The 26641-nt window shown below is 45.1% G+C and overlaps 1 protein-coding gene across 1 annotated transcript in view; it reads right to left on the reverse strand.

Annotated features, from left to right (window-relative positions):
- PDIA5 (protein disulfide isomerase family A member 5) overlaps positions 1-23677 on the reverse strand; it is an 828396-nt gene extending 804719 nt beyond the window's left edge. The window contains exon 1 of the mRNA XM_069224665.1: positions 23612-23677. Coding sequence (XP_069080766.1) covers positions 23612-23677 — 66 coding nt within the window. The remainder of the gene's footprint in view (positions 1-23611) is intronic.
- Positions 23678-26641: the final 2964 nt, after the last annotated feature.

The following is a 26641-nucleotide window of genomic DNA, read 5'->3' on the forward strand; positions in this document are numbered from 1 at the left end:
AACTCTGTTCCAGGGCCATGCGAGTGCACCTGTGCCACTGTAAATAATTTAGTTGTCATTTGAAGAGCAGATGGCTCTGGTGGAGAAAGCGCTGGTGGGCTTGGGAGACGTCCGACAAGCTTAAGGGTACACAATGTATTTGCAGCTAAACCAAAAGCGGCTACTTGACTGATGATAGTTGGCTCCAGGGGAGATGGTAGGCCTGCAATACTTGAGTTTGTTGCATAGATGGTTGAAACTGGATCCTTAAGAAGAAGGAGAAATTTGGCGTACATTTTGGACTGGCATTTTGTAGCTGTGAGAATGTCTTCCACAGATCTGGGGCCTGCTGGATTAAACCTGTTGTGGAACCCCACTTGGGCAGTCAGAGTTGAGCTACTGACCTGCAAGGACCCTGCTGGAACAATGATGTCAATGACATTAAGTAGGGCTTCAGATGTTTCAGTCCCCCTTCCCCGACTTGGCTTCTTCCTCTGTCAAGAAGTAGGGGGAGCCCTAGTTCTTCCGGAGCGCATTACGGGCTTGTTGTTTTCTTGCTGTGCTGTTCGCTATATAGCCGGGTAGCAAGATGGCAGGGTTGGCTGCGGGTGATGAGTAACAGGTGGCAGGTAATGTAGTAATCTGCTGTCTTTGGGTAAGTATCCTGAGGGGGACCTGGAGTGGCACAGACAGGAAGTTGGGGAGGCTGATGAGGAGGGTGGACTACAAGTGGGGTCCCACAAGCCGCACTCTGACCTAGCTGGGCCGCTCTTGTGAGAGTGCTGTGGCACACTCTCAGCAGCAGCCTACTATGGCTGTCGCGCTCGTAAAACATCCTTCACAGCACAGGGTTTCTTGAAGATGCCTGCTACCGCCCCAAGCCCTTAGCTGCCCAAGCCGCCTACCCGACCCCCTTGTGCAAACCTGCCTAGCCGCTCGCCTGTCCGCCGAGGCAACTGGGCAAGGCAGTAAGGCAGTGAACGCAACAAGGCAGGCAAGCAAGGAGTGGATGCAAGGCAAGACAGGCAAGGGAAGCAAGGAGATGGAAGCAAGGAACGGGAGACAGGAGCCAGTGGGAGCACCGATGCTGGCAGTGGGAGGTGCAAGAAGTGGCAGTGAGTAGCATTGGGAGCAAGCCGTGGGCTTTGGATGGGGGAGGGGCAGGGGACCGTGAGAGGAAGAAGTTAAGGGAGGAAGCAACGGGGCAGGCAAAAGGTAGGCAAGAGAGCGAGGAGCAAGAGGAGGCAGTCGGCAGAGAACAGAACAGCCATGGCCTGCCCAGGTCTATGCCCAACCCTGTTGCCTGTCCTACAGACCTCAGCCAACCTCACCTCTGGTCCGTTGACCCTCACCAGAGCCCTGACCCCACAGCCTTGTGCTGTGCACCACACCACAGCGCTCTCCCCCCACTGTCCCGCTCACCTCGGAAGCAGTAGTGCAGCGCAGTGCAATCATCTGCTCCCCCCACCCCCTGGCTCTTATCCGACTCCTCGGCACTCGCGATGCTTGATACTCAATAGCATGTATAAACAATGTTTTGACAACAGTCACAACCTGTTCTCCATAGTTAGTGACAGACAACTTTGATTGGGTTTTCAATGCCATAATCTATGGAACAAAGTGCTTTTGCAGTGACAAAGCCTACAATTAGCAAAAAACAAGCACTGCAAAGAGCAAATGCGCAAGCTTCAATGCACTAAGACTTTGGTGCAAGGTTTGAAGAATTCTCTGACTCACAAAGTTCCTTGTGCAAGCAATTCTTAATAGGAAAGAAGTGTGAAAGCCTCACCCTCCAATCATGATTCACAATACATGTATCAGTTCATTGCAACACCACCTACATTCCAAACCCTGGACAGGTGACAGACCTGGTAATAACTTATTTGCAAAGTGGAAGCTGTGGGACAGCTTTCACCTTGTAAATTGTAGGAGGTGACTATCTGGGAAACAGATAGTAGTCCTGGGGACCACTTCAAGCTCCTTCCCACCTCTAATATAATTTCTTAAATTCTGATTTTGATATAAAAGTACCAACCGTCCCTTTAAGGGACATGGGCTGTTTCTAATAAAAATGTTGTCATGCATGAAATGAGCAGAATCGAGCCTGCACCCGTAAATAAGGCAGATGGTTTTTCAAACTGCGCTGAATGTACATTTTGCAATGCAACATATTAGCACATCAGCTGCATCTCAAAATGAAGGACACGTCGCAAAGTAGACAGCGAACCAAAAATACCCTTTATATATATATATATATATATATATATATATATATATATATATATATATACATACATACACCTCATCACAGCTTTGTCTTGTGTATTGTATGCGTATGTTGTTTCTATCCCTTTTCAGTTTTTCTCCTCTAATGGGGTAAGTTATGTTGCACAAATGTGTCGGTCTTTGTTTTTTTTCCACGGACCAGAAACTTTGCCACAACCTGGAAGCAACCTCAGTGTACGGTGATCACAGCAGTCCAGGAATACTTTGACCATATCTCTGTCGGACTTCCCATCCCACCAGATCCAAAAATGCCAGTTACAAAAGGGAGTTTTAACTAGTCAAGGGTGGAGGGCTCCGTGCCACAAGACTAATTCTAGTCGCCACTGAAATGGTACAGTGAATATTTTAAGAATGGCCTCCAGAAGCGTTCTCTGCCCTGTGTTGGTCATCTTACTATTCTATACAACTAATGATTTATCTCGTGCTGTCAAATTAATGCAAAAGCACAAGCTTCCCAATAGCCAATATTGTACACTGATGACACATACTGACCGCTTTCTTGATGTACTTACAATAAATAATTCATTACATTCAGGACAAAGGTTAGCATAGTAAAGTATGGCACAACAAAGGAGGCCCACATAATTCATTCTGCTTAAATCTAGATGTCCACAAGGATGCATCAATCAAAAACAATCCACTTTTGTTGATGGGTACTTTAGGAATTGCGTTAAAATGTAATAGAGATTGGAATTCAAAATTAACATCAACATCAGAACTCCAGTAATCGTTTTTCGTAAAAATTGAGTCAAATTGTTACTCGAGGCATCATAAAATAAGATACAAATAATTTCAATAGAGAATGCTACAAACATTTTTTGGCTGTAGGCTTCCCGAGTTGATCCAGTAATCTCCTTACAAGCTGATCTCTCTAGGGCCATCTATAAACTGAATCAGATTCCCACAAAATAGCTTATCTTTTAATCAATGGTACTGTAATCGGGTCTTCTGCTGCAGGTGACGATCTGAGACAATAGCCTTTACAAAATTCTTCAACACGATGCATCTGAATAACAGAATCATTTAATTTCCTCATATTCATTTACGTTAATACGTAGCTAATCAAACCAATGGCTCGTGTGAAGAGAACAGGAACACTAGTTTTGCAAAAGGAGGAACATTTACATCATAAAATACCTGCCAATAACCTTTAAAAGGAGGTCAGGAGGAAAACTTATTATGGATCACATTCACCCATTTCTCCCAATTAAATGTACAAGGAACCCAATGTGCGAATTAAGGGACATCTGATATAATTGAATCAAGAGTGGTAATACCAAAAATCAAGGTCCAAGATAATTAAAAATAATCAATTCATACATTTATTTGAATTTCACTGCTTAAGAATGGAAGAAAAATCATGCACAAAAATTACAGAACACGACATATAAAATGTACACCAACTTGGAGCAGGCGATTCATCTTCCCTCAGCTCACCCCCAAGACGTTTTGCTTGGGGTATTTAAGAAAACACAGGCTTTTTGCAGGTTTCCCCCAACTTTTGGCCCCATTTTGGACTACTACTGCTATCTTTCAACTTGAGAGTGTACTGAGGCCTGCTGTCCAGACCTCAGTGACAGTGCTCTTTCCCCTTTCAAAATGGTATGTTCAATTGGGACGCCCCAATTGGCATGTGTTGATTTGCTTAGAAGTACTTAATATATGGTACCAAGGGCATGTAAGGATGGCTGTCCACACAAGAGCTGCAGCGCTGGTTGCACAACTGTGTGTGTGTGACAAAGTGAAAACATGACATTCAGCTGCCGTTGCAGACTGAAAAGGCTGTGCATGTACTGCACACACGACTTTGCTATTACAATTAATGATAAAGTGCACTAGCCCCTTAACTATATATGCAAGTCTCCTCTAAGGGAAGTCCTATTGCAAGGAGCTATATAATGTTAAGATAGACATGTATTTTCTGATATGTGTAAACACCAAAGCCCTAAAATATCAGTGTTTGCTAAGGACAGTTAAGTAGCTTTATAAGGTAACTGCAGAGTTAGAAGTTGGCACTCCAATGCATCTAACTTCTAACAGAAGCTAGCTATGTCATGCAAGGTATCAAATTAAAGGGGACATCAAATGTGACTCAATGGTGCAGTTGATATTTATGTTCAAGCTAATGTTGGCCACTTTTGCTAAACTTGGCATACTAGTTGCTAGCTAGTCCAGTGACTTTACAGAGGCACAGGGGCTGAGATAGGTTTCTGCCCACCTAGAGGGACATGTGAACGACTCCCAGGCCACGAACATAAGCTGTTGCTGCACTGAAGGTGCAACTCCACTAAAAGGATGGACTGCAAAGGGTGTTAGCCCAAAAGGCAATGACTACAGGGTGATGCCATATTTAAAAGGGCTGCTATGACAACACTCTCACGCAGGAAGCCTTCCGTTTCCCCCAGACAGAGTAGAGCCAGCGCCAAGGAAGGGAAAACAAGTTTCGGAACCAGTTTTCCATGGGCATGCTGCTCATGGTAGCCACACCCTCAGGAGTGAGCTACCAAAGTCCTCACACTTGAGGAAGACTTCAGCCATGTTGGTTGTGGCATGCAAGATGCACTCTGGGTAAGCCAGATGCCACACATCACTGGAGCTGTGTCATCAGATAGTGACCACATTGTGTTCTGAGGGCACTTTACTGGGATATAATAGGCACCACCGGCACCCGAGATTTTAGCACTCACTGAATCTGGACAAAGGACAAAGGACAAGAAGACCACCACTCTGCACCTGTTAGAAGTGCGCATAAAGAGGCTGTGACGCCAGAACAACTGCACCTGCTGCACTTTGAGCTAGTAGAGTTTGGACCCTGTTCTGAGTGCCTTGCTCAGGGAAAAGTTGATTCCAAGCCCCAATCCGTAGCAGAGATTACAAGGGTCAGTTGGCTGGCCGTCCAGAATGGGAACTGGGAACATTAAAGCTGGGAGAGCCCACACTGCATTCCTGGTAGCCATCACAGCGTTTTGCCGCTACCAGATGCCGGGCACTGATAATTTGGATATAGCCAGATGCTGCACCCGAGTCTGCTGGACTCATGGGTGTTGGCTGTGACTGGATTCGTTCATCCTAAGGGACAATAGCTCCCATCAAAAGTTTGCACCAGGACTGCTGTTGTGAGGATGAAAGGTCTGCATCAGCAGCCCTTTGACCCCTGCATAGAGGACTTCGTAGGACTCTGAGATCTGTGGTCAAAATTTCATCCACTCACCTGTGGACCGAAGACTCGACTGGACTTCACCCCATGGGCCGCAAAGTATCTGGAGCATCCATTAAGCATACTTAAGCCTCAGCATGAGGGCCACTCCATAGAAGCCAATAACAGTTGCCCTGTAAAGTTTGGATCTCGCTTTAAGGACGCAATGGTGGCCAGGTAACTCACCAAAGTATCCCTTTAAGACTCCTAGACCTCTATCCTGTCAGATTTGGTCACCCAACCCAGGTCGGAGCCACCAAACTCAGTTTTCAAATGTTTTGCAAAGTTGTGAGTTGCCAATGCTGGTTTGCGCTTAATGTTAAAGTTTGTAAATGCTTTAAAAATTCACATCTCCTGAACCCCCTGGTGGATTTCTGTCATCAAATTCATAAAAATATGCTCTATTTTTATAAATTGCTGTGTCTCTTTCTTGCTCGTGACTTTCTTATTCCGTCGTTTGGTACTATTAAATGCTCTTTACAGACTGTTCCTTTGTGAAGCCTTGCTGCTCTGTGCCATAGCTACCAAAGGGTTGAGCAGAAGGTTGAGTAAATAACTCTGACTGGACCAAGCAAGACAAATGCGAGTGTGCTGCATGATAATGCCCAACCTTACCATATAGTACACCCATTTTCTTACAGTGTACCGCCTTTTTGACCTTATAAACTAATCTGATGGCCCTCATCTGTGTGCTTTTGCCAGAACACAATGTGTATATGTAATTCAAACACTATTGTGACTGTTGCCTTCACTCACAGAGAGAAAACACTAATTGATATTTCAATACATTTCTTTCAACTTAGCAGTGAAGTTCAGCATTTTTTATGTATTTGGATGTCATCAGAAGGGCTGCATACCTCCCTGTTTATTATTTCAAAAGGAAGCTCACCATTTATGAAAAGAACAAATTTAAATAGCTTTTAAAAGAAAGGTGACATAGATGCTGCCTTTGTTTGAGAGGTGCTCCTTCCACTATGCACATTAACCACTGGAGCCAACCCAATGGGAGTTAACACGACTGATCACTGGCCCTTGAACGTCTCGCTTTTGTCCTCCATACTACAAATGCCATGGAGAGCAGCCGTCTGGCAGATCCAGGGAGCATCTACTCCAAGAGGGCCTGCACTAGGGTAGGCTAAAAAAGGGGTTAAACATAGCCTCGCTTCAGAGAGGGTTGTCCATGCTTTAAAATATCGTCGGACAGTTGGCTAAAGAGCTGCACCAATTGGAAACAGAATGTTTAAGTTCCCAATCCCATATGCCACACCATTTAAAACACCAAGAGAACCTTCCTAGATCATGCAGTGTTTCATCTCAGCAAGCAGCTTTACTGGAGAAATGTATAAGCTGATTATTTTTTATCTTTAAATTAATTTTCTCTAAACTGTATGGTATTTTGCTTGCTGACTAAGCATCTCTTGCAAGGATAAGGCTTTGCGCTCACCCAACAACCAAAACAAGATTCAAACAGGACTGGTCCGTCCCAACTCATTGAATTCAGGTATTGTGGAAACTTAGCTAGGTTGAAGAACCCTCTCATTGCTCTTCCACAGATACCCTGCCAGTCACCACCTCATTCTTGGCTAACATAACCAGGTTTGTAGGTCATTGGCTGCACAACACAGTAAAAAACAAAGTTCAGAAATTGCAAGGCGTGCATTTTGGGTACGCGGAGGCTGCCGGTGAGTGAGATAGTTTTCTGTACATAGCAGGGACACTTTCTGATCGGGATTGAAGCATTAAATTGGGTGTTCTTACATCAAAAATGAGTAACATTCCTAAGAGTCATAAGAAGACATGTTGGTGAAGTGTTAGAGAATCTAGAAGAGCAGGGGGATATTGAATGGTACAGTAAGGACTGTGCGCAAAGCAAAGAGGGGGTGTGGGGTAACATGCATTTAAACAGCTGGCTTAGTTTTTGGAGAGTCATCTCCTTTGGACTGATGGACATCTCCCATATTACCAGAATGTGGAGGCAATACTGAATCACAGGAGGATGAGGTTTAGGATTTTCCAAGTCAGCGGAAATCATATTGCCAAACTAGAGAAACAGTAGTCAACTCTGTAGTTGTATAGTTACCTGACCAGATTTTGAAGAGTGGAAAGAAGGAAAACGAGAACTTTGCATATGCAGAGTAAATTAAGTTGGGCATTAGTGGTTGTGGAGATGGAAAAATCCTCTGCATGGTGAGAGATGTGTACCTCTGCCCCAAGTGCCCAACTGTGCAGTTGTCCGGCTCCCTAATGCAGATTTGTTTGTCATACAAGTACATGGATCGTCTGTGTATGCCTTGACATAGGCTTGACTCATGGACTGCATTCTTGTTGGACCAGGAGGGGCGCACAAAGCGCTGCTCTCATAGTGGTGGAAGGCTACTGCCTTCACCAGTAGTTAAGCAACACAAGCACAGTGGTTGCTGCATACCATGTATTGATCAGTAGTAGTGAACAGACCTTTTTACCCTCCGACACTGGAGTGAGGCCTACAGGCTCACTCCCTTTTTTAAGTTTCACTGCTATGTGCTTAACTCACCCCTGGTCTACATCAGGTACATATAACGAGGCATGCATTACAGAAACTTTCTTGGGTGCTTTGCAAGATGCATACTACACAAGGGATGAAGTGTGGTAAAGTGTGCGCATGGTGAATGTGTGTATGCTGGCAGTGTGCATTTTTAAAATACGCCCTTGTACAATACAGAAAGGCTGCAGTAATGAACAGTATGCCCAGACTGAATGAATTTGCTCATGTAGTTATGATTGTGGTAGCATAACACATGAGGGTACAATGCTGTGCATAAGTGTGCTGTGGATGTACATTGAGTGCAAGTGTGCCTGCACTGGCATATTACATGGAGGACCTTGGATTCCATTTTGAGAAGCCCAGATCTGCTCAGTGGAAAACATAAGGAGTACAGGAATCCCCAAAGACAGATCACATTATTGCTGCATTCCTGTGAGCTGGGAGGTACATAAACAGGAAGATGGGAGTGCTAGGCTCTCTGTGCATTTTAAAGTGCTCTCTGATTCAATTATAGATCACAAGAAAACAGCCTAGACACATATCAGGAGGAGGGAGGGATGGAGCTGATAAGGCAATCATACAGAGTAGGGCTGGGAGCTCAGGATTAACCTTTTAATGCACATATCACTGTGGCTGACATCAAGGTGTCAAGTTTGGTCACTACTATGAATCTTTTTGTGGGTTAATCAGCTACGGAGACCTGCATGCTGTGACAGGCATCCTTCAGGAGGGAAAAGAAAGATGACCATTTCAAAGAAGCAGAACCCCAGCATAAAACTTCAAAGACTCGGGCATTAAGTTACATTTTAAGTAGTGGTGGTCATCTGCTGAGAAGCCAAGTGGAACATATGAGGAGGTGAAGCTCTGCAAAACTTCCACCTGTGACCAGGACTAGGGGACCAGGCCTGCTAGTCTCCCTGCTGGGTGAGGGGACATCACCCAGGGAAACCAAGACCACCTGTCCTGGAGCCTGGAACACCAGCACCTGCCTACTTGCCAAGACCAGGGTGCCCTGTGAGGAAGAGGAGAGCGTTGGAAGAAGCATGGTCCATGCCAAAGCCCTATCATGAGGATTTCCTCTGTGAGGTGTGAGGAATCTGCTCTTGCACCAATCTGGCCATGTGTGCTGGATTGATTCTGCAACCCCCATGTGACAGGAGGGGGGTCGCTGAGGAGCGATGCTTGTGTGGAGGTTGACAGGCTTGTACATCATCGCGGTGGGTGGCCTTGTGTGCCAGAAAGGGGAGCACCGTAAAGATCAATGCCAGGTTAGTGTGACCAGACTTATGAGTTCCATGGTCGTGACCCCATATACCAGGAGGGGCCACCGGAGATGCTGAGGTCAAGGGTTCTGGCTGCTGCCCAGGACAAGAAACTGCTACTGTGATCAATGCGGGTCCAGCCCACATTCTGCGAACTACACCGAAGGAGGACCAAGGATCAAAGAACATCGCCACAGCCCCATCTGAGCAAGGAGGTCAACTCCCCATGCAAAGTGAAGCGTGGATTACCGTGTGATCACTGGAGCAGAAACAATCCCATTCACTAGAACCAGCCAGTAGTGCCTCAGAGGAGAGACCCTGTGCCTGCCAGGTGTTCCACTTGTGACCGTGAGCAGCCAAACTTTGATGATCCGGAGCAGGATTTTGCTGCTCCGCTGAAGGGTTCCATAACGCAGGAGCGGGTAAGCCATGAACTGGGCCTTTGAGGCCCCAGGGGAAATACTATGATTGGTACTGTGACCTCATAGACTCTTGTGACTGGACGTCCAAAAAGGAGTCAGAGTGGAGAATTCTTGAGTACAGCCTAACAGTTTACATTCCCTGGAAGTGGGCATCAGTGAACGGGGAATAACACTGAACCCATTGCACTAAAGTGAGTAGGACTGGGAGTGGCCTGACAAGTACTTCAGCCCCAAACTCAAGAGTGATTGTTTTATTACTTTTGAATGTTATTCACCTTTAAGTGTGTAGAATTATAAATAAAATACTTATTTTTATATATGAACAAGTATTTGACAACATTAACATACTGTTCGCTCTGCTTGCGAGTTAACGTATAAGTCATGTTCGTTGATCTGTATTTGCGCATTCCCCTAAAGGAGCCTTGACTGCTAGTCCGACACAATGTAACTGAGTCAGGTGCAGAAGAGGTGCTTGGCCCAGATGAGCAAGATCCATAGCAGGGCGGACCCCGGGACATTGAGAGTAGAAGGCCTCAGCCACCACAGTTGGGCCCAGTAGCTCCTGTTTGCCCGGAGTCCCTCTGACCAGGGTTCAGAAAGAAGTGAACATTGGAAAGAAAAAGAGGCATATCTTTGTTGAAGTGAATCCCCAAAAAACGGGCAACAGGAACATAGAAACAATGTCTCGAGGAACGAAAGGCAGATAAAAAGGTTTTTGTGCTATGGCCAATGTGAAAATTGTGCCCTCCATTTTGGTTGGGTAACACCATAGAAGTATACAGTGCCTGATAATCTCAAAAGCAGAACATTTTGGCCAAAATTGTTACGTTTGAGGCAATTCTAACTGTATGTCACCCAAACAATGCAATCACTAAAATGCAACAACAGTGCAGCGAGAGGATCAGTTACCTATTGGTTTATAAATGAAGAATAGTTTAAATAAATTATGTTCTCAAAAAGCAACAAGGAAAAGGCAAGACATGCTGTTTTAGTGTACCACTGAAGTTCTATTTTGATGGAAATGGACAAATATCATACAAAATGAATAGACGAAACATTGGTGTTCAGTGCTTAACGGAAAAATGAAAGTGTGGAAGAAAACAAAAAGATAGTGTTAGACTTACAGTACTAAGTGGGGAGGCACTTGACGAGGCACAGCTTTTCTAACCAAACTACATCAATTAATAATTTCCCGGACTACTGATAGCATTTGGACCCCTTTGTAACTAGAGGGTCAGCATTTGGGCAAAAAGTAATTAAAGGCAGACACTTAAAGTTTTATTGAAGCTTCCAGTTAATAACAGTAACGTTGAAATTGGCGCATGTAATCCCATGTCCTTAAAAGAAACAATGAGACAAACTGAAAGAGTTTCCTAGGGTTCACACAAGTCAGTGGAAAGTGCTCAAAAAAAGTGTTGACAGTTTTCCAATTTTTGAAGGTCTCTTGGAACAAAAACTTTACTATGTGTATGAAAATTCAGTGAGCAAGTTTTGTCAGGATGGCGAGCTCTGTCTAGGACACTGGGGCTAATAAGAAAAAAGGTGGTGACAGCATCATGCCAAGGGGGAAATTTCTCAACGATCGAGAAGGGGTCTTTTCAGGATGAAAAGGAATGTGAAGCAAAGAGCAAGAGAATGTCCTTGAGGAAAATATTTTGCCCTTGGCAAGATGCATTGAAAGTTAGGTAGGAATGGCAAAGGAATTACAAAAGTAAATGTACTTTAGTGGCCCAGTTATAAGACGACCTAAATCTGTTTTACAAATTATAACATGAATTGAATATTGCGGCCCATCAACACTCCCCAATAAACTTGAACATTTTGTCAATAGTTGTACCACGGCAAACCACAAATCAACATAATTAGGTGCATATCTGACAGCACCCATCAATAAAGGAAACTTGGAGGTGAAAGAGATCATACACTAATAAGATGATGACTGTTAGAGGAATAGCAATAAACTTCGAATCCAAAAATACCATTAGAAAAAAATAGTGTGAATGCTACACATGCATTCAGCAGTTACTCAAATGTACTCATTAAGCAATACAATATGATATAGAAAACATAACCCCAAGCAGTGAGAGAGAGAGATTTTTGCCAGACGATCACCTGGGGGGGAGGGGGGTTAAAAAAATGCATACATGGGTAAGACAGGGGTATCTGAAGGTGACTACGTCATTGACGGTGAGGTTTAGGGCTTGTGACAAGAAGTTGTATAGCGGCCTGCAGATACCAGTCTTCAAGCATCTTTCTGCACCACTTGGAGATGGAAAAAATTGATTTTGATAGGCCAAGGTACAGTAAGTGAGTAGGGTTGAACATAACTTCAAGGTGGTTCTTGCTACTGCTTTGCGGTACTGGGATGTGGTAAAAGGTGGGATGTTGTAAAACATAGGATGCATAAGAGGTGGTGAATAGATTGGTGCATGTGGTAACCACAGATCAAAGCTTCACTTATGAGGTGGGGAGAACTCAAATCAAGTCTTCTGACTTTAATGAGATAAGATGACGTAGAATGAGCATGTGGTTTAATATGAATGGACTTGACACAAATAACAGTAGCTTGATTTTGCTTCAACTGAATTTCAGGAACACTGGAAAAGGCCTTGCCATCCAAAATGAAAAGCTGACAGGCTTCTAGGACATGCTACTTTTTTATTTCAGATATTGATGGACAGCAATCTTCACAGTACCAGCTTGCGGAATGGCGGAGCGTGGTGGGGGTGGGAGAGAACAAAACAAAGGAAAAGATATAATATTTTAATTAACAAAAAAAACAAAAAAACACAACCTACCTGACTTCCCGCCACCACGGCGGTCTTCTGGCTCCACATGCAGGCACAGGCTCCCAGCCTGCCCTGCAGCCAGTCCTAACATAGCTCGACCAAACACACATATGCGCACTGAGGGGAGTGCATACCACTGCCCTCTATGGCTGTCATTCCCCCCCCCCCCCCCCCACCGGCCCTGCCCGGCCCTTTTGAAAATAAAATGATAATAAATATTGTTTATTATCTTTTTATTTTTCAAGGTTTGCAGCTGCTGCTGGCTGGGGGGGGAAGGGGCAGAGGGGGGTGTGGAACGCTCCTCCACCATAGCGGAGGAAGCACCACTGAATCTTCAATTCATTTGTCAAACATTGTCGGTCGGATTTAGGTTGTCTTCTGACTTGGCCACTAGAGAACATTTTGTTCTTTAGTTCGTGAGCTCCTCCAATGCAGCGTTGATTGCATGCATCTTAACTAGGGTGACATATTTTCCTCAAGGATTTTTTTGCTCTTTGCTTTACATTCCTTTTCCTCCTAAAAAGTCCTTCTGATGCTACCAATGAGAAACACCACTCATGATATTAAGCCACCACCAACACCCTTCTAATGAGCACAAATGTTTTTGGACCGAGAGGGTTGCACTGCAGAAGAAGAAAAAACGTGAACACTGAACTCTTCATACAAATAGAAGTGGTTTTATTCTCCCAAACCCTCAGTAACTGGAAAACTGTCAAAACTGTTTAAGCACTTTCAGCTGACTTGTACGCACCTTTGGAAATAGATGGCAATCTTCCAATTTGTTCAATTATTCTTGTTATGGATATGGGACTGTTTGTCTCAATTGGAACTTTACTCCCCTTAAATGAGAGCATCAGTAAAACTTGGCGCCTCTAATTACTTCTGGAGATGATGACCTTCTAGATTCAAAGGGGTCCTAACACTAATGGTCAGTTTGGCTAAAGGACACAGAGATTATTAATTAGAATAGTGTGTGTAGGGAGGCCTACCCATCCAAGTACTTCCACACTGGGTTGTATGCGTTCGCATTTTTTAAAACATTTTCATTTTCTTGAGCACTGCACTGTGATACCTTTAAGCAGTGAGCAACATTATTTTATTTATTTAACATGATACTTTCTCAGCTATGTCTCAATAGAACCTAATTGGTACGCCTTGCCCTTTCCTTGTTTTCTAATAAAATAATTTATTTGGAATAATTAAGATTTATAAAGAAATAAGTAAATGATCACTCACTGATCTGTTGTTTTCAATGCATGTATTAGGGGTGGAATTCTTTAGGTGATGTACAGCATTACATTTGCCTCAAACATAACAATTTGAATTTTGGTTAAAAGGTTCTGTTTCATTTTCCTCAGACCAGAAGAGTATTTGCCATTTGGTTACAGAATATCTTTAATGTTTTCTGCATACTATAAAGCTAATTCATGGCATGCTTTCTTGAGTAACGGTTTCTTTCTTGCCACTATACCATACAGGATGGATTAGGGGAGTGCTTGAGCCATTGTCTCATGCACATTTTGACCAATTGTGGGCCTTTAGCTCTATCAATGTTGCCACTGGTGTGTGGTAGCGCCTCTCAACTCTTCCCTTCTTGCATGATCATTAAGTGTGAATGAATTTCATTTATATGCGACTGTTAGGATAAACACTCGTGCTAGCCAGAGCTCAGTGTCTTGGAGTTCACCAACCACAGCCCCAAGGGGTATACATTCTTGAATGCCCACTTGACTCGCCCTAATGTACCAGAAAATGTAATCGGATGCATAAAGCTATATAAAAATCAGCACACAACATATAGTCAGCAGGACAAATTGTTCTGCAGAGATACTATTTGTCTGCAACTTACAATAGTTTTATGACTGCAAGTAAAATGGTGGCTGTTATGACCAGACTATCTAGCTGTCAATGAGCAGCTCTAGCTTTGTAGATAGTGTTGTGGTTAATGTTCTATTACTTACCGGTATTCTTCATTACTTCTGGTCCTGTTGTCTTCGTCCCATTCATCACTAATTGGAGATAACTATCTCCACTGAAGAAAAAAGAACATGAGGAATGCTGGGATATCCCATCCCCAGCCCCTCCCTCTGGTAGTACATAGGCTGTACTTACCCAGCATTCCGCCTGCACTACCAAGCCCATAACAGAAGGCCGGTGGCATGATGAATGGGACAAGGACAACAGGACCAGGAGTAATGAAGATTACCGGTAAGTAATAGAACATTACCCCCAAGTCCCTCTAGTCCTCTTCCCATTCGTCACTAATTGGAGAATACCCAAGCAGGCAAAACCGGCCTTCAGAAAACTGGACAGATCTAACACAACATCGCAAGAAGGGATACCAAACAAATAACCAACAGTGAGGAACCCCAAAAAACAGAGAGCCAACAGACCCCACTCTAAAGTCCCAGGCCAAAACAGAGGCCGAGCGCAAACCAGAAAGGAAGCGACCGGGCCAATCTAAAGAGCAGAGGAACCACCGCCAGCAGCACGGCAGAACACTGCAATAGCCAGTGCAACAAACAGCACAGGAGATGGAGTCAAAAAAGATGCCCACCAACGAAACTTCCCTGGTAGGTCCCAACAACAACCGCAAAGACCAAGGAAAAGTCTGGAAGGAAGAGGCTGACTGGAAACACCCAAACCCTGAGAACCCAAAGCAGGAAAATTATACTCCGCAAGCAACTGGAAAAAAAAAAAAAAAAAAAGGAACCCCAGGAGCAAGGAAGAGCCGAGACACAAAAAGCACTCCCTAGGCTGAAAAAGACAAGACAGGGATCCCAGTCCCACAAGTGCACGGGACCCGTAGCCCTCAACCGAAGATAAGGCCAACCAAGAGACCACTGAAAACGAAAAGAAGTGGAACAGCAGACACCTCCATAGACACACAGGAGCCCAACGAAAGGCTCACAGACCAAAACACCACACAGCAACAGCCAGAAACCTGGGAAGCCCAATCATAGCAGCACATGCCAGACAATGACCAGACAGAGAGCCGCCGCAGGAACAGAGCAGAAGGAAATGGAAGCCACTAAGGCCATACCACAGTCAACCCCATGGGAATGTAAAATCATGACCTTCAGAGGAAACCATGAACCAGCAAACACCACCCGGAGTACGTCCCGGAAGCACAGCAGAAACAGGGCAACAACGCCCCCTGGGGAAAGAAGCAACAGACACCAGGGCCAGGACACTGAGAGGGCCCCCAACCCCCCTGAAACCCTATGAACAATAGGTACAAGAGTGGAATCAGACCCTGGAAACAGGAAGCAAGAAGAGCGAAAAGGGGAAGACCACAGCAATCACACAGCAGCTGAGGCCCGGCTGACAGGAAACAATACACAAAAGAAGGAAACCCCAGACATCTGGCAACCTCCATCCAACTCCTGACAACTGCACCACCAAGAAAGAGAGACACAACAATCCCACCCCTAACCACCAAAAAACAGAGAAAAACAACAGGGGAGAGGGACCAGGAACCAACAGCCCTTAGAAGGCCACAAGCCACCGGCATACGGTAGGCAAAGCGCACCACCAGAGGCCATCCAGCGAAGCAGGACAAAACCTGCCCGAAGCCTGACCAGCGGCAGCAAGGGCATCCAAGAGAAGGCCCAGCCAAAAGGAACCAGAAACCCAAAGGCGACCACTCAAGACAAAGAACAGGGAGGAGCCAGGGCAGGGCCGGAAGCAAGGACACCCCTGCAACAAAAACAGCCCGAACAGGCCGAAGAACACCCGCAAAGCCTCAGGACACACTAGGAACGAGAAGGAAAGAAATCAGAAGCGGATGCAACAGAAGAATCCAGAAGGGGTGAGGAAGAAACAAGCTAACAGCCGGAAAAAAACAGCAGTGAGGGCAGAACACTGGCCACGAAACCCCAGAGCCAGGGTCCGAAACAGAGGCACCAACCCAGGATGGGGACTGCTGCAACAGCCGGCTGCAATCAAAGACAAAGCCAGAAACAAGGAGCAACAGGAACCAGGCCAAGGAGCCCCACACAACCTAAAGGGGCTGCCAAAGGACCACCCGAGACAGGGCAGAAAAGAGCAAGCGAACAAAGAAGGAAACAAAAGACCACCCCCAGAGAAGACAGAGCACCAACAGGGAAACTACCACCCCGAGAACATCAACGGCGGAGACTTGAGAGCGAGACAGGGAAACCCAAGAACATGCACATGCCAAACAGCACCTGAAGGAAGAACCTCACAATACTCGAGGAAGAAACAAGTGGAAGAGACCCTGGCCGAAAGGGACACCTACCACAAACAGGAGTCCACTGAAGGGAGAAACACCATGCAAAAGGGCCAACAAGCCAACCCTGAAGCACAGGCAAGGAGCATCCCCCTGCGGGGCAAAGAGACACGACCCTCCCCCCCGCAAAAAGGAGACCGCAGCTAGGCAGGGGAACCCCTCAAGACACCCCCACTGAACAGGCCCCAAAAAAGGGGCAGGAACCCCGAACTGGGGGGGGGCATCCGGGCCGCCGCAGATCCACCCATGTGAATAGGATAAGGACCCAGAGCATGCAGGAAGCACCGCATTGATAGCGGACAGCGAGGAGAGACACCAAAGAAAAGGGTCCGTCACCCCCAAAAAGACCCAGAAGCAGGCCCACCATACTGGCCACGATAGAACTGGCCAGAAAACAAACACCAAGCGGGAGCACGACTGTCCCACAGAGCACAACTGGCCAGGAGAAAGGACTGGCCCAAGAAACAGACGGAACCATAAAGAGAAAAGACAACAGCCATCACCGGAGGAGAACCCCAGGGCACGGCCCGAGAGGCTGGAACCAGGACAAGGCTGTACACAAAAAAAAAAAAAAAAAAAAAGAACAGGTAGTGCAACGTGCAAGGAACCGCAACCAAGAGCAGACACAGGTCAACCAGCACCCCCACCTCATACCCTGAGGGATTAAAACTGGAACAGACCAGGACAGAAGACCCAAAGCCAGAACACCGGCAACGGGGAAAAAAGAGGCAGCCCTACCCACGAGAAGAAAAGAAAGCCAGTGGCCGGTGAAGGCCCGACAAGAGGGGAAAGGAGACATACAACCCCAAAATAAAACCACAGACCTCCGTGAAAGGATCTGAAAAGGGAACCACCGCATGGGCAACACCAGAAAGACAAGGAAGTGAACCCCTGACACACCAACAGCTGTCAACAGGGACCACGAAAGAGAGCCAGCTTTGGAAGAAACAGGAGGGGACACAGACAGAAACCCCTGGACCTTTGCCACGCAGAATGCAAAACACCCCAAAAAAAAAAAAAAAGAAGAGGAGAGACAACAAAAATGCCAGGACATGAGTCACACCACCCCAGTGGGGCGTGAAGAAGGCTGGACGATAAAGGAAAAAAAGGCGGGCCATCACAACAGTCACACCGGCCACACACAAAGCCATTGAAGACAAAACCAGCACCCCCAAAACAGCACAGACTAAGCCAAGGCAGCAGGGCAAAGGCCCAAAAACACTGTGGGAGGCCAGGAGCCCAAGGCATGCACAAGCAGAGGCCCAAATCCATCATACCCGACCGCCAAAAACTGACAAGAGCAGAGTGCAGCAGGTACCATCTGGAAGAGCCATCCAAAGGTACCCCAAAGAACCAACAGCCAGGAACAAAAAAGGAGGGAAGCACAATAGTCCTACCATGCATGGCAGAGGCCAAACCAATGGCACGGGTGCGTGGAAGCGCCGCACCAGCAAAGTGGGGGGAACCGCCTGCCTGACCTGGACCAACCGCTGTGCCCCGTAGGGAGGAGGACACCTCTGCGGGGAGGCCGCTACTGCCATCCAGCCCCAAATATGTTTGGCGTATATAATGCTATAAACAATTATGTCCTCCGGAACCGTCCTGCCATGGAGAAGGTAGCCACAAAGAGCGGGCACCAACATTGCCCCCCTCCCCACCGGGCACCGGAGAGCAGGCCCCCATCGCAGCAACAAAGCGGTAGTCCACAGCCGTCACCAAACAGCACGGCCCACAGAAAATGAAGAAAACCTCCAAGCTGTACTCACCCCCGGAACACACCAGCAGATGAGCCGAAAGCACACCTCCTGCGCATGCTCGGCAACAACAGTGTCCCAATGAGGAAATCAGGCAAGCGCCTGGATGCCTGCGGCCTCCACAAGGCTCCCAGCTTCCCAGCTGGCCGGGAGAATGCTGGAAATGGTTCTGCTGTGCTCTTTGCACCTTAGGTTTGCTGTATAGGTATTTTCCCCCAGAGGTTTTAGCTTTGATCTAGGTGTGTGTTTTAAAATCCTTTCAAGAAATGCGACAACCATGCTCTCCTGTAGTATAAGGTGGGGCTGGCTTGGAGTACAATAGATAAGTAAAAGCATATGACTAAAGTCTGCTCCTGGAGCAACTTCAGATTTCACTGCAGATTGTGCAGTGCTTAATAAGGGATGCAAGAATCGCTGATCCAAATTATCTAACATAAAAATTCAAGCTTGTGTTCAAAGTCAGATACAATGAGGTTTCAGAACAAGGAGCACTATGGAATGATCTGGAATATGCACAGATGTTCACTATATTCACTGGAATCCTAAGTACCACTGTAAGAATCATCTGTTTACAAGTGAAATTTCATTTATATCTTATACATGTTAACGTCTGCAAGGATGGCTGTTTCAAAGCATTAATGATGTCATATATATCCAGATGATAGTGCTAAAACAGAAACAAAAGGTAAAGCACGAGAGCAAATTAAAAAATGTGCAAAAATTGTGCTTGGGGTGTGCGATGATATAACAAAAACAATAATTAAAAGCTGATGGTAACCACAACTGCAAGTTGTGGAGATCGAAAAAATAACGAGTACACTTTTGGACGTCTTAATTGGGCACAAAACAAAAAGAAAACAGGAAAATAGTGCAAATGAAACTTGCACAGTGGAGTTTTTATGTATTTTTTACATGCACAGGCCAACTGACCTGCTTACTGTTGTTCTCCACTACTAAATTAGCGAAACTGAGAAAAAGCCTTGAAAAGCTCAGCAAAGAGCACAGTATTTATAGCTGAATCTCTCGTGGTTACAGACTATTAACCAGTCAGGAAAAGCACCTTAATTCACTGGTTGGTTTTCAGCCAAAAGCACTTGCAAACAAGTTTGCTTTTTCAGTTATTTGTATAGGATTACAAATTTCAGCGGAGACCTGTTGTTGACATTTCTAGCCAGGATGGGATATTGTATTCCTGATATCATGGGACCAATTAGCAACCGAAGGTCCCTACTCCGGTCCCGACGGGAGATCCTCGGCCCATATGACGTTTAGCACCACCATGGAGCGCCTTATCACTGCAGGTAATTACTTCGCTATGGTCCCTTAATTTGCCTGATAGAGTGAAAAAGAAGGCATGCATTGTTGCAGTGCTCCATAAGGATGAAAGCCTAAATTGCAACTTAAGGAGTGGTATAAGGCCTACAAAAACAGTCTACGACCGCAAGGACCAGAGACCAAGCGCAAAAACATCTGCTGGTCTTCCAAGATGCTGTTGTGGTCCTCAGAGTATGGGGATAGGATATCTGTAATGCCCCCTCGCTTGACCCAATCAAGTTAAGGATCAACAGCCACTGGAAAGAGATCAAAACTGTCCACGAGCTACGAGCTGTCATATAACTTGCACATAATCAATATGGGCACTGGAAAAAGATTAATAAATACTAATTTAATTTCTCAGTGTTAAATAAAACTTTGGTCGGGTCCGTGCTACAAGAACGAAGTACATTCCTAGATGTTATATAAGGAGCCTAGTCGTAATAATTCGAGGCAGTTTTAATCAGAGCCTAGGGAAAGAAGCAGATGCCTTTTTGGTCCTCACGCAGTCAGGGTACTTGTGGCAAACTACATTCAGCTTGACAGAGTCCATCAGATTCCCTTCTGACCCATAAAAGTCAACACTATTTCTGCCCACTTTTTTCTACTTCACCAGCTGGACTGAACCGTTTTATTTATTTATTTTTACCAGAAATACTGCGCAAGCAACAACTAAGTACACATGAGCAGGGGAAAAGATGAGGCACTGTGTCCACTTACACCTTTTAATGGGAAAATCCTAACCTGCAACATGTAGGCTTGGCAACCGGCTCCAGCTGTGCGTCCCATAACACAGAAACACCAGGGCATGCATGGGTTGAGCGAGTCCGCAAAACTGCACATTGCTCTCAAGAACGTTTGCGGCAGACATGTGCATTCTGTTACCTAAAATACACTTTGAGGCCAGAAAACACTGCAGGGGAAATTTAAGAAATGGCATTGTGGGCCTGCACTTTTGATTTTCTGAAGAAAAACTACTGAAAACAAATACATGATTTTACGAGCTTAATGCGTAATATTATGTACACATGCCACTATAGTTCAGTTATCATGTGGATTGAGGCAAGTACTCAAAAACCTGAAAAACAGATATTACTACTCCAGGTACAACATTCCAAAGACTAGATCCGGTTGAACAGCAAATGACTGGCCACCGTAGTTTTAGGGCCAGGTGCGGCGTGCAAAGTTGTGTGGGTGTGTAAAGCTCATAATAGCTAACCTGCAAAGGCATCTATGACATACATTGTCAATTACCATCCCACTCCGCCATGACACCACACCTTAATATTATCGGCACCGAAATTTCGAACCTGTCAGTGGGTTCCGTGCGCCCCTGCCAACCCTCAACAACTTGAAAGTGTACCGAACAGGATTTACGCGGAACGGAGAAAGAATTCCTATAGAAAAATAATAAAGGCGTATCCCTCACTTCCTGAAAAACTGATTTACGTGGTAACTACTTATCAGAGAGAAGGCGGCCACCTTTCATTTCGAGAGAACACGTAGCCACATCGATCAAGAAATTAGAACGCCCGGGATATATAATTTCTATCGAGAATATTGTTGTATAATTTTCTTTAAAAAAATGCGCTCGTTATCACCGTCAGCTGAAAACGGATGCGACACTGACACAGTAAGAGAAAATGTGCTATTTTTCCATAAAGGGAGAATGCTGAAAGCCTGAAACCATGCCTTGTCACGACCAGCCCAAAATTAGATTCTTGCGCGGCAGGGGGAAATGCTTTGAAATCCTGAAGCAAGGGGCACCAGGGAAGCTAACAATGCTGGGAAATAAAACAATACACAGTGCAGTCGTGTTTACAGTGGCAAAGTCAGTGCTCTGACCATGATTGAGTTCAGCACACGGCAAGACATTCTCCTGCACGTGCTTCAACTCTCCCCCATAAAATATTCATAACCAAACCAAAATAACAAAACTACAGGGTGATGCATACACATGCAGATCTCGCGAGCAAAGTTTAATAAGGCGTTGTCGTTCTCTATTTAAATCCAGTAATACCGCCAGACCCGGGATATATATACACCATACTCTGTGAAACTATTCAGAGAGCGCACTATATTGTTTTTTAAAAGCCTTTATAGTTTACGTGCACGCACACAAACGCAATAGTCCATTTCACCCCCAAAAAGAACATGCGACTGTGTGCCCTCACACCCAACATAAAGAAAAATATTCCAATGTGTCACGTTTAATTCAGGAGAAAATATGAAATGCATCCAGTCAGAGCTGTAATAAACCACGTGCGTTTGAATGTTTCCCTGTTGCCAAGCTTGGAGGTATGCATTAAACAGGCTGCATCAGTGCCAAGTTTTAAAGGAGCCGCCGCTTGCCCACCTACTGATTACGTACGGTAGGAAATGTTGCAGCTCAGTTACACAAGACACGAAATTCCATACAGAACTAGACTAGCAGTCTACTCTCTCACCGTATACCACACTATCACAGGGTAGCTAAAACTGTTTGCACTGCATACTTTTGGCTAGTGGAATGCATTGCAGTAGCACAATGTATCCTACAATACGAATCGTGCACTAAAAGCAGAAATAGAAAATCTCAGGGAGTGTGCAGTGAAAGCCCCATACCAGCGAGGTGCTCCAAAAACAATGCGATGCATGCCAACAGCCAATAGAGCGCTCAGGAAGTGAGCGTTTTTTTTTTTTATCACCTGGAACTCTGAACCTCGATTATCTACTACCCACCTACCTGCTGCACCTTGTGCGATTCATGTGCAATGCACTGCAACGATGCTAATATTAATCTCGCAAACTGTGCACTGCATGGCTGTAAGGAATTCTGCTCGCCACTTCTACTGTTAGCAGCAATCTCAAACGACATGCCTGTTGCAAATGTGAAGAGGAAGTGTCTGTGCACTGCATGGACGAGGTATAGGGAAATACAAACAGGGTTGCTTTCTTGCTACAGAGGATCTTGGAATTTAAACAGTGTATGTCTGCTACAAAAGGGAAGTTCGGGCATTATGCACCGCACAACTGCTGTTCCAGAGAAACTGGAGTACTGCACATCCACAGCTACACAGAAGGTAAACGTCCACTGCTTAGCTACAGCTCAGTAAGTGTGCGCTGCGCCTCCTGTAGGTACTGGAATGTTCAGTAATGTTCAGTAACAATATAATAGAGCCCTGCTCCTACAGGAACGTCCAGGCGGAACCGCACGTTTGCTATTCTGACTGGACGGCTCTAGAGTTGTTGAATTAACGAACACATTACACGCATGTGGTTACTGGGAGTCTCAGGAACCGGCCGCTGTACGACTTAAGCTTTTGTAAAGACCTAAAATTGTGCAGCGCCTTTGATCGCACCAAGAAACTCCTAAGTGTACACTACAGACCAGCTCCCGACACTAAACCTGCAGTCAGATGGTGAGATGCTAAATACATGTACACTGTGCAGATCAAGAAACGGGCACTGAAAGCCTGTGGCTAAGTAAAGAACAATCTGCAGCACTCCTATATCAGGCGGGAATCATCGTATACCCCGATTGCCACTTGCTTCTGGTAAACTTAACCAGTACATCGTTAATCGAAACTACAGATCACAGCTTCGTTTGCTGAAGCAGCCATTATGAAACCGAACGATTTAACACGAAGCCTTACAAGCACACGTGAAGCAACTTTCACATCCTAGACAGGACAGGGGGGCTCCTTCCCTCTTCGAGACTGTCAGCCAAGCCCAGCCTCGGAAGCTTCGACCCCTCTGCAAGCCCAGGCTGCGCTCCCTGACACACAGAAGCCCTCCGGCAAATCACAACAGCTGAACGCTATAAGGTGGGCTATAGGCAAGTGGGTACTCACGAGCAACACGAACAGCAGCATTGTAGCCCCACAGCACTCACTCCAACAGTGCCTGAGAGGAGCCATAATGCTGCTGCCACGTCTGAACACGCATGCGCACTCTCACAGAGAGCGGCGGCTGGATAGGCGTGCCCCGTGGTATGCCGGGAATCGTAGTTCTATTCCTGAATTTATTGCTTAGTGACAAAGGTTTAGGAGTGCACAGGAACTACCGGAATTAGGATTGCTCTGAGAAGTTTTGTGGAAAGAGAGGGAAATAACTTTGCCATGTTTTTTGCTTGCTGTATGTTCGAAGTGTGAAAGTCCATAATAATGTTATCACGTAAAATTCTTGTTAAATCTGTATTTCATTTGGATGAGGTTTCAACCGTAATAGAACCATTCGAATAAAATGGAAAGTTTTCAATTTTACTAAACGAATCCCGATTTAAAAAAAATATATTATATATGCTTCATAATTTACTTCGACAATAGCTGCTTATGAAGTGAGAAGCACGTCAGTCATATGCCATATTTTTGAAGTTCAAATAAGAAACATATATTTGTATAGTGCCACCTCTTTGGATTATTAGGGAGTTCTCTATTGGCAGAGAATAAACATCCCGGGTAGTTATCTACTAGTTAAAATGTCATACTGTTTAAGTAATTATTTTTGTATTGATTGCTAAATTTTCCATAAGCAGTATGATTCAATTCAATACAATAAATATATCGGAAAATAACTAAAATTACACCCTCACCCCACCCATAGAATATCTCCCTGGGGCAGAGTCAAGCAACTCAGCGATTTACGCTGTGTTGCATTACACTGGATTTATCAAGCCCCTCAGGTCCATGCAAGGTGGCGTTCATGTCTTGAAAATCATATTTAAGGGTTGTGTCATACTTGCACCCCTCTGCCTGGTGCAAAAGTGGCACAACCCTTTGATAAGTCAGCTCCCTTCTGTGGTTATTTAAGTGAATAGCTAATGTTTTTCAAACATACATTAAGATGTTCTAACCAAATCTATCTATCTATCTATCTATCTATCTATCTATCTATCTATCTATCTATCTATCTATCTATCTATCACCAATTATAGTTTACTGAGCTAATTAAAATTTGCTACCCCGTCATGCACTGCTTATGACCTCACATATTACATCACTCATGACATGTTCTATCACACCATTTATGACATCACAAATGACATCTCAAATGACGTAATTGAAGACATCACTTATGAGATCGCTGATGAAATCATCCAATCTTCTTTTGTACACATTACTTTACAAAAGAGTATGCATTAGAGGTCTGAAAGTAAGTACAAAATAGCTCAGAATAATATAAAGCATCAGCAATGCCATCACAAACAAATCCCTTAAGTGTATCAATATCAAGTTTTTGTTATATGCAACCAGGGGCACAGCTTCATGGGGGGTGTTTGGGGTGTTACACCCTTCACTAATAAATCTATTCTCTAGTAAATAGTTAGGTACAGGTGTTTTCATTTTGGTATGGGGAGGCGTCTGTCAAATTTCCCCTGGAAGTATTACATATAAACATAGACAAAACCCCCCACATACACTATCTGTCTCTTGTCTCTGTTTTGCAGGTCTTAAAAATTGTAGGGTATTTTATAAAGAATAGTTTTTTAAGGACCCCTAGCAATTCGCACCCACTTCCTTTCCACCGTCTCTTAAACTCCCCTTTCTGCGCTGATTCTCTTATAATGTATTTTACCATGATATGACAGCATGGTTGTTGGAAAAGCTGACGATCACACCACCCTAAACTTACTGACCAAGCTACACCCTTGTGTGCAATATTGACCCTAACCATACACTTTAAGGGTAGCCAAGTTTACATTAACAATTACCCACAGATAGACCCCCTACTGCGCCCATTGTTAAATCTGTAGGCAACTGCTCAAAGAAAACATAGTTCCTCTAGATACTCAACTTCTGTTACATACTAATGACCTACTACAGACAGCCTTTATCTGTATCAAAACCTTCACAGTCACTGAACCTACAGTGAGAAATGAAGTGTCATGACATACGTGCTGCTTTAACCTGGAGTCCGCTGAACGAGTGGCGAGGTTCTTGTTCCTGAATGTTCAGCCTTGGTCCAGGTAGGGGCGACTCTTTCTGGTAGCCACGGTGCTGCAGGCAATAGGAACGCCAAGGGCAGGCCGTGTCCTACAGAATTAGTGCCAGAGGGAAAAAAACCCTAAAAAGGGGAAAAAACCTCCAAAAAGGAAAATTTCCTGGAACAGGAGCAAAAGTCAAAAAGTAAATACAAGATCAAAAAGAACAGGAAAAACACTGGAACTGACAGGAACTAGTATCTGACACAAAGGAAGAAGGAGCGAAGACACCATCCAAACAGAAAGTGTTGCAACGCAAGGAGGGAAAGAATCACAGCCCTTAAATACCCCAAAACAGGAAGCGACCAACAGGAAGTGCAAGGACACCATATTAGATATGGAAAAACACATAGAAAGTAATGGACAAGGAGCCATAGGAAGTAGGGAACCAAAGCATGCTGGGAAGAGAGGGGAATAATGGGAAAGGAGGAAAAACATAAAGGGAGGCACAAATGAGGGTGACAGAAAGAAAAAGACAACGATAGCAGGTAAGTGGGGAAGGGTTAACTTGCCTGAATGTGTGCCACGCTAGGAAGAAACGAGGCCCCATGCCCAATTTGGGGCCTCGTATGCTGCACAACAGGGTGGGGGAGCGGCGTGTCTCTGTGCCGCGCGCCGCAGCCCCTAGCCGAACGTTCGGCCCACGCTGCGTGCCACGGCGCAACAGTAGGTCCCCCGAAGTCCCAGGTTTGTGCGGAAACAAGCAGTGAAAGTGACGAATCAGAAGAGGGGCATGAACAGAAGACGCATCTTGCCAAGAGCATTCACTAAAGGGTTAACCCTTCCAATGAATCAGATACTGAAGACGGTTGCGAAAGATACGAGAGTCACACATTTCTTGTACCTCATATTCTGGTACATCATTCCCCAACAAAGGAGGAGGACAAGGAAACTGCAGAGA

This window comes from Pleurodeles waltl, chromosome 3_1, assembly GCF_031143425.1.
Source record: "Pleurodeles waltl isolate 20211129_DDA chromosome 3_1, aPleWal1.hap1.20221129, whole genome shotgun sequence".
In the NCBI taxonomy this organism is placed as follows: Eukaryota; Metazoa; Chordata; class Amphibia; order Caudata; family Salamandridae; genus Pleurodeles; species Pleurodeles waltl.